This window comes from Drosophila pseudoobscura, chromosome 3, assembly GCF_009870125.1.
Source record: "Drosophila pseudoobscura strain MV-25-SWS-2005 chromosome 3, UCI_Dpse_MV25, whole genome shotgun sequence".
NCBI lineage: Eukaryota > Metazoa > Arthropoda > Insecta > Diptera > Drosophilidae > Drosophila > Drosophila pseudoobscura.
The window spans coordinates 3,881,452-3,890,515 of record NC_046680.1 but is presented as its reverse complement, the minus strand read 5'-3'; the positions used below and the strand labels follow the sequence as shown (position 1 = coordinate 3,890,515).

The following is a 9,064-nucleotide window of genomic DNA, read 5'->3' as shown; positions in this document are numbered from 1 at the left end:
GGCGCACAAGCAGAAGGCTGTAAAAACAAAATATGTACAAGCAGTGTCCTTGAGGCGCGGGGCAAAGAATGCAAAAACAAAATACACGCAACTCGAGCCTCGCAAAGCCTCGGGGCAAAGAATGCAAAAACAAAATACACGCAACTCGAGCCTCGCTGGTAAAAGTTTTTTTTTCTGTTGCTTGAATGCTCCCCAACTCAACCTGTTGGGACGCTGTGAGTCACAAGTACCGGTGAAGGACATTGCCGATTAAAGATTTTGCAAATTCGAATTATCGGCAGGAGATCTACTAGATCGGGTCTACAACCTTGTTTTGTCTGTAATTTGTTATGACAAGTTGGCATGAACGCTGGAGTTCCCAGCAGAGTAGGGAAAATTCCGGAAGGACCCTCTTAACTCTGTTAAAAGCGAAGTAGTACTAATCCAGAAGCTTGAGAATGTAGGAGAGAAGGCGGAGAGAGAGAAACACGGCGGCGAGCTTTCAAGAGCTGAAAAGTCCTAGAGGACCACTCCTTCTCAGAACACAGGTATTTCGAGGCGATACCATCCCTCGAGAGCCACAAACTGTTGACTATATTTATCCAAATATATAGCACAACCTTGGCGGAGTTACTCCCCTCTAAATCACCAATATATCCAGACACACAACAGGTTCACGGAAGCATGAAACAACGCTAGGTATGAAACAAAAACCTAGGGTAGTCTGGTGGTCAAAACAAGTAGATGGCCTACTCAGAAGATGCCGAACTCTTTTTCAACAGAGTTAAAAGTGATAACTAAGAGTAACACTGGTCAGACTACAAAGCTAGTCTACAACTACTTTAGAACTTGCTAGGCTACAAAAGATCCTCTCAAAAGCAACTCTTTGGTGGGGTACCTCAAAAGAATTAGTGTAACATGGAAAAAACTAGGCTAAAACTGAGATCACCTATAAATACTTACATGGCTACAACATCCACGGAAACGGCACTCCATGAAGTAATCTCTCTTTCTCGACAGCGAGGGAGCTTCAACAACGTCGTACCAGCGAGGGAGCCTTCAACAACGTCGTACCAGAAGACAGTACGAAAGCCCAAGCGAATCTGTGAGTAGACCATCACTTGGTGATGCTCATCGATCAATTGCTCATATACAGGACAGTGACATCATGGGAACCAAAATGTGGTGTCCGTCTCATCTTCTATGGAATATATGTACATATGTAGATATGTTTTTTAGGTTATCTCGGTTGTATTATCCAGCCCTTGTGCTTTAGAGCGTTCCCTAAGAATAATATTAATAGAGGGAACCGAAGAAAGAACAAAAAAACGAGGTGGAACGTTGTGAGTTGCTGCGGACACCGCAACTCTACGGTTATACCCGATACTAAGTCAGTATGGCTCTCCTCCGGCAGACGCCGCTAATATTGAACGACACGACAAAGAGTGCGTGCGAGAGAGACAGAAAATCAGTCTGAGCGTGACGTCGGGCGCTGCGTAGCCACTGCAAATTGATTTGTTCCTTTTGGCTATAAAAATGATCTGATCTGATCCAGATTCAGCAATCTAATAGATATGGTCATTATCTCTGATTCTGCGTTTTTAGTTTTCTCAAATCTGCAATATTGTGGATGCAACAGATTTTCGTCCTTTGTGGGGGCGGATGGGGGTGGGGCGAAATTCTGAGATATACGTTTTATAGTGACATCTTAAAGGAGTGTGTGTACCAAATTTGGTTACTCTAGCCTTAATAGTCTCTGAGATTTGTGGTTGCCTCAGATTTTCGTGCTTTGCGGGGGCGGAAGGGGGTGTGGCGAAATTTGGACATGAAACGGTCAAGGTCCGATATCACAGGAGTGTGGATACCAAATTTGGTTGCTCTGGCTTTTATAGGTTCTGAGATCCTTGAGCTCATATTTTGCAATTGGCAAAACCGACCATGAAACCTGTGTGTTAGAGTGAGACAGAGCGAGAAAGAGTGAAATTGTTTTCGTGATTCTGGCTGTAATAATTATACGATCTGGTTCAGATTTTGCACTCTAGAAGATATAGTCATCTTCTACGATTCTGCGTTTTTAGTTTTCTCGTATCGTCGAAATTGTGGATGCCACAGATTTTCGCCCTTTGTGGGGGCGGAAGTGGGCGGGGCAAAGTTTTGAAATATTTTTGGAGCAGTGACATATCACAGAAGTCTGGATCCAAAACATCGTTGCTCTAGCTCTTATAGTCTTTGAGCATTAGGCGCTGAAGGGGACGGACAGACGGACAGACGGACAGACGGACGGACGGACGGACGGACAGACGGACAGACAGACATGGCTCAATCGACTCGGCTATTGATGCTGATCAAGAATATATATACTTTATGGGGTCGGAAACGATTCCTTCTGGACGTTACACACATCCACTTTTACCACAAATCTAATATACCCCAATACTCATTTTGAGTATCGGGTATAATAAAAGCAAGTTACATAGCCCCTTCCATCAGGTAACCAAACTCTACCAATGAATTTTCGCACATGCGGCTAATATCAGTTAATTCTGTTAAGGGTGCACATGCCAAGGCCGCCTCAATATATCAATTCGCGTGCCGAAATTTAATAAGTGCTCTCCAGAATTAAGCCCTGTTTTAAGACCCAACATTTAATTACTGTTCCATACAGTTACAGTTAAATAACCCCCACTTGCATGCATGTTCGTTGCAGCGATAGAGAACCAATTATAAGCCACCAACAAGACTGATTGCTGATAACAATAATATTTTAGTTTTGCATTTAAATTTTCTCATCGTCATACATATATTAAGAAAAAGCCCATGCATATATGTATGTACATAAATTCTTATTCCTATACATATAGTTGATCAAACCCCTAGAATCAAGCTATTATCGTGTTAAATCGTTTTATGAGAAGTTCGGAATTTTTGAATAATGTAAAATCATTGAGGCGGCACACTTCCCAAGTGATGGCTCAGTAACTTCGATGGCGCATATCCTCACAAAACGCCAGAAGCTGACAGGCTGTAATGTATGATTATTATAATGAAAATACAATGAAGATTAGTCGATATTTAATTGGAGTAAAGTAATTACAATGGGGTACTGGGAGGAGAATATATTAAGGCTTAAGGACTAACACGGAATAAAAGAGCAGTGTTTACATGGTTGGGTGGGTAAACTCGAAATAACAACACCTGAATCCGCGCGGCTATACATATGAAACAATCGACTGGATTTCTGTAACCCGTAACGCCAGGTTGGCAAATAAAATCTTTTTTATGTGTTTAACTAGAACAACTAAAAGATCCAGCCCATGCAAATAGCCCCGGGGCGAAAGATCCCCCATAGCTACCCATGATCTCTAGAAAAGTTTACTAGTTTACAGCAACCATCACACTAGAAAACCGCGACCCATTACACACAAAATTTGGTTTCTCTGCCTCTGAGAACTAGGCGTCAAGAACAGATATCGGGTCAGAAATATAAATGCCAGCCCACCCTTGCCCTTATACGCCTATACTCTTTGAGTTTCGTAAATAAATGTTCAAAATATTGTGGAGGGAAACAAGGATGATAGTTTTCCCACGGATTTGACAACCGTTACGGGCACCGAAGGCGAATTCCCACCTGTTCAATCAATCTACCTCCTCTTGCATTTACGGCATTAATTATTGTAAAATTAACCCGGCCAAAGAGAGGGGCACCGCTCTCAGCGATTCATTTCAAAAACGCAATGAAATTTGAGTCTTTGTCTCCGGGCGGTCTCGAACCTATGTCATCAAAAGAGTCTGCGAGACTCAACGCGCAGCACCAAACAGGTCACTCCACAAAAATCGGAAAATTGTGAATTTTGTTGAGCAAGCAGTTCACACTTAAATAAACTGCTTGCATTAAGAAACCCTTATGGTCAATTTGAAACTAGCCGCCAAAATTTGTTTAAATTTTAAATAAAATTTGAGTTTCACTTCATTCAATCCAGTCATAATTCTATTTTCATGGTTTAAAATGTGTGTGTTAATTGTTGATAATACAAAAACTGTTTACGACTTCGTACGAAAATATTTGTAACTAAAGATAGCAGCTAAGATGAGACTTAAATTGTTATTTATTCTGTTGTTGATTATTCTAGCAATGGTTTTATTTATGACGAAAGTCAGTGCCAAACGATGGGCTGATGGAGTAGATGGAGTGTGTGCCTAAGCACTTTTTATAGTGTTAAATTATACCAATAAAGATGATGTAGCAAGCTTAGCGATAGTTGATTTAAACAAGTAAATTCATTATTTTTGAGCTACAAGCTGATCTCAAAGCGTAGAGCTCTGAGATATAATACACACAATGCAGGCAGCCGAAACTGAGGTTTGCACATACCTATCTATCAAATGTAGAGCTCAAAGTATTATAATTCAACTAACGAATCGCCAATTCCACAGCCCAAACGTACCAAGAGTTATATTGATGAGGTATACCGACTTTTAGAAAAAAAGCCAGGGGTTGAAGAAATACTAATCATGAATCGTTCCGGTGTGCCGATCAAAACGTCAATGGAACGCCAAGACGCACTTCAACATGCCTGTCTCTATGAGAATTTGCGTGAAAAGTGTCAGGCATTTCTATCAAAAATGGAGCCACCACAGCTCCTGACCATGTTGCGAGTCCGTACCAGATTCCACGAGGTCCTGCTAACACCTGATGGCAAGATAACCGTTTTGGTAGTGCAAAATCCAAAGGATACACATCTTAAGGTTGAGGATCTAAATCGTCATTCCTCCAATTTTTAAATAGTTACTCCTACATATATCTACGTTGTTAGTCATCCAACTTCCTACGCGTAAATCATTCTTCTCACTTTGTACACAGCCCAAACAAAACAAACTGTTCATTTATGTGACTACCTGAATATAAATTCAATCAAATAAGTAATAAATAGTCCTCAGAGCTTCAGCTTAAAAACAAAATATATTCCAAAAACAGATGACATTTTCTGACCAACAGAAAGTAAATATATTCTTGTACTCGTATTTATAAAACACATTTCATTTTCATACTCTTCAGTATGTACAACATAAACGTTAAGTTCTTCTAGAACTAATGTAAAATATTGAATTTGGTTGTATGTTTTTTATTTATATGGATTAATCCTTCAATGGGAAACACATCAGTGCAGATTTAGCTTGGACAACGTCAACTCATTCTCGTCAATAGCAGACACCGTTAGTTTCATTTTGTGCTCCTTGGCCATTTTGGATAACATTACAATGTCCGAGTTTATATAGGCACCCCGCAAAAATTCCACCGACGATTTTTCGGAAGTCTCAAGCACCTTCACAAGTTCTTCAAGACTGGGATTACATTTGGTTTCATCCTTTACTTCTTTAAACTTCTGGCCTGACAACGCACGAGTCCAAATGTCCTGAGATGCCTCTTTGTATTTTTTGATTTTTTTGTCCAGGTCAGTAATCTTAGCACTGATCTCATTGTTATCGGGCTGTTTGGCTTGAGCCTGCATAAAAATACACCGAGCATCCTCATATTCGCCTAAGGCGGACAGGGCGCAACCTTCCTGGTAGAGGGCCTTACAGGAAGGCTTATTTTCAGTGAGACGCCGCAAGGCTTTCATCGTAATGCACACGCGTTGGGGATTATGCAATTTATTGTAGCAGATCATCAAGTTTTGCTGGAAAAGTTTAAAAAAGAAAAAACACATAAGTGGGGATGAGCCACGACGCTACAAGTTGCATAGTTACATTGAGGGTGATCAACAGAGCGATTTGCTTGCGCTCATCCTCATCATTGGCTAGGCGGCAATAGTTTAGAGAGCTTACGGCCCGCTCGAAGGCAGTGATGGCGTTGCGGTAGCGAAAGCGCTTCACACAGTCCTTGCCATGCATGTGCATGTCTAATGCCTTGGGGTAAACTATTGCAAACTTGTCCTGATCCACAGCGGCCATTGACGCGAAGGCATCTGAGTCCCCGATCAATGTAAAGTGAAGAACTTCGATTTTGAAAAGTCCATCTGAACGTGGTTTAATGCGCGGCGGGCAGCCCATCTCGTGAAATAGCAACTTATAGGATATAATAAATTCGGCTTTTTCATATGGGCGCATGGTAAGTACAGCAGCCTGGAGGCCTTCTAGCACATCGCAACCGGCACCGGTCTCAAAATAGAATTTATTGCGGCGCATCAATGAGGAATCAAAAGGAGAACTCTCGCCTTCCCAATAACCACTATAGCGCACAGCGACACGTGCCTTGTCTGGCACCAGACCTCGGCCCTGGTGCCCCTCACGTGTGATGCGCTTAAAAATGTTCTCATTGATCGGCTCCATCAATTTTTTGAGTTCCTCGAACGATTGGGTCCATGGAGAAGCGAGCTCTTCTTCATCAACATCTGGAGCGTTATCACTATCTTCCATTTCGTCGACATTAAAATCATCATCGCCAGCCCCAAATGGCGACTGTTCTACCTCAAATTGTGAGCCAGAGCCAACGAGTTTTCTAGAAGAGTAAGAGGCAGCGTCTAGGGAGCACATGATTGTGCAAATGTGTCAAATTTCGATGCTTACCCAAGTTGCAGTGGTTCCTTGAGCATTTGAGTGCAATATGAAAAATTATCTTCCATTTTTTCCACACTTTTTCCCAACTTTAACTTGTTTGGTAAAATTAAAAAAATGCGCGCTAGACAGTGACACCCTCAGAACTATACCAAGTATATACCGATGAAAAAACGACCTTAGCCCACTTATGACCTCTTTATTTAAACATGATAAAAAATTGAGCTAAACCGCGGAAAATAAATCTTTTCTCTGAAATTAAAAAAAAAAAAACACACACACACGATATCTTTAGCTGGAACAGCGCCAAAATGATTCAATTTTCTTTATTTTTGGTGGAATATTAAGAAACCGCCTTGGGCGACAATGGGTTAATCGTTCGGACAAGGATGGGAAACCGTATTTCTCGATTTTTATTCAAGATATGCTAATTTTAGCCACTCCCTTTTACTGAACTTTTTATATAAACAAAAAAATGTAACGAAAAAGGTCGAACTGCCCACAAAGTTTTTTTTTCTACACGATTAGCTACTTTTAAGTACTCCTGAGTACATATGCAGATGTCCCAGTTCATAGAACGAATAGATAAAACCACACCAAGGAATGAACCAATGATTCATTAAACATTTCTAACGGCCCAAATGTATCTGTGTATTTGAAAAGTTATTAAAAAATTTAATTTTGTAGTCTAGTATAATTAGAAAATCTTTTACCGTTTCTAGTCGCAGGCGACGGATAGAAGTGATATTTATGTGGGGAGTGCTGGTTCCGGCCAAGTGTTGTATGTACCCCTGCAAGCAATCTACGTGGAATCAACGGATTTATTCTTCTCTTTGCCTGGATTTCTGGAGCGCCAGTCCCTCAGACTCGGACTCCCTCTCTCGGATCAGCTGCAGTGATGCAGCTCGTTCGAGACCTAGTTCGAAAAAAAAACAATTCTACCTTTTGTGCAGTGCGGAAATGAGAATATTTTCCATTGGGCAACCAATTTTTTAGAAAAAGGTTTGTTTTTTTCGTTTATATGAACTTTTTATTCAATAAGTGAACGCGAATATTTGCTTTTGGTTTGTGTATCAGTACAAAGCTGAAAACTAAAATGAGGAATGCATTTGCAATGGCCTGGTCATTCATTACGCGAGAGATATGTTATGACTATGTTATAAATATAATAAAGAATTCAATAAAGATGATTAAAACTATTTTTTTAGCAATTTATTCATATCCTTGTTTTGCCTGGTCATCTTCAGGTCGACATCCTCGATTTTATAGTTCATGTTGTCCAGTAGCTCATTTTGCGATTCAATCTCAGTGCCCAAATCAGTTGCCAAAAACTTCAAGCGCGACAAATTGTCACACATATCTTCAAGATTTGAGTCCAACTGAGCTTGAAAAGGGTTGCCAGCCTGAGTCGTCGGCTGATATTTACTGCTGGATTCTCCGCGGATCCGACTTACTGGATGGTTATCGTAGGGCTCAGAGGGTGACATGGGAGCGGATGATCCCCCGAAGACTCCAGCGTTAACATTACTGTTGGCTTCCTGCGAGGATTGACTGGCCGTGGGCGAGGCCGTGGCCGAGGTTGGCTGATCTCGATTGCCTGACAAATAGTTCTTCAGTCCACCGAATACACTCTTTAGACCATTCAGATGACGCTGGCTAAAGCGTAAGGTCGAGTTGATTTCATCCAATTGATGTGAGGTCTTTTCCAACTGCTCCCGTTGCTTGGCCAGCTCTATGGCCGTGGCCTTTCCAACCTCCTCGGTTTCGTAGAGCAGACCTGTTAGAGTTTTCGTGTGTGTGATCAATTAACAACGCCTCTTAATTGGCGAGCCTTTTCTGAAATTATTACCCAAGCTTTTTTCCGTCGAGTCTAGAGTACGTTGCTCTATTGCTCGTCTCTTCTCTGCGTACGCCTGCCTCTGAGCTGAGATTGAAGAGGTTGTAGAGTCCTCGTCATCATCGTTTTCGAACGGGTTGGTGCTGCGCTGCTGTGGTTTGTGGCTGCTAGCACTTGTTCGCTTGTTCTTCAGAAACAAATCATCATCGACATCCTCGAATCGGTCCACGTCATCAAAGTAATTGTGCACTGGCTGCAGATAATTATTAGCCATGTCGTTGGCAGACTACGCGAGCAAATCGAGCGAGAGGCAAATTTAGTTTTTCAATGTTTTGATGTAGTTTTTCTTTGTTTTTATTTTTATCTGTCTAGCAATGTCGCAATTTAAGTATATCGATAGTTGCTGGTTTATTTCGTTCTGGTGGGCGGCGATTATGAATTGAACTACTATCGAATCATGCTAGGTTTATATACAGTATATGGATGCATTTCCCAAATCGACGTGATATTATTCTGGAGCTGGAGCAGATAAAGAATGTACGAGCAACATGATGGAGCTTAAATACAAATAATTCGTCAGTATATTTCGATATTTGTGACGTATTTTCGGTATAATTCATATGGTCAAATTGTATATTTTACCAATAAGTCCGCAGTCGCACTGGTCGGCAGGGTGACCGCTTACGGTATTTT

The 9,064-nt window shown here is 41.3% G+C and overlaps 3 protein-coding genes across 3 annotated transcripts; 1 reads left to right on the top strand and 2 right to left on the bottom strand.

Annotated features, from left to right (window-relative positions):
• Positions 1–4,202: 4,202 nt before the first annotated feature.
• LOC6898034 (dynein light chain roadblock-type 1) lies at positions 4,203–4,940 on the top strand. Its single transcript, XM_002138087.3, has 2 exons — positions 4,203–4,339; positions 4,414–4,940. Exons 1-2 carry the CDS (start codon positions 4,319–4,321, stop codon positions 4,759–4,761), a joined length of 369 nt encoding a protein of 122 aa, XP_002138123.2. The 5' UTR covers positions 4,203–4,318; the 3' UTR covers positions 4,762–4,940.
• Positions 4,941–4,960: 20 nt separating this feature from the next.
• Positions 4,961–6,712, bottom strand: shu (inactive peptidyl-prolyl cis-trans isomerase shutdown). Its single transcript, XM_001357491.4, has 3 exons — positions 6,547–6,712; positions 5,728–6,478; positions 4,961–5,657 (listed from the first exon to the last, which is right to left on the bottom strand). The coding sequence occupies exons 1-3, from the start codon at positions 6,600–6,602 to the stop codon at positions 5,139–5,141; spliced, it is 1,326 nt and encodes a 441-aa protein (XP_001357527.2). The 5' UTR covers positions 6,603–6,712; the 3' UTR covers positions 4,961–5,138.
• Positions 6,713–7,638: 926 nt separating this feature from the next.
• On the bottom strand, positions 7,639–8,787 carry Snap29 (Synaptosomal-associated protein 29kDa). Its single transcript, XM_001357490.4, has 2 exons — positions 8,384–8,787; positions 7,639–8,311 (listed from the first exon to the last, which is right to left on the bottom strand). The coding sequence occupies exons 1-2, from the start codon at positions 8,643–8,645 to the stop codon at positions 7,731–7,733; spliced, it is 843 nt and encodes a 280-aa protein (XP_001357526.2). The 5' UTR covers positions 8,646–8,787; the 3' UTR covers positions 7,639–7,730.
• Between the last annotated feature and the right edge of the window lie 277 nt (positions 8,788–9,064).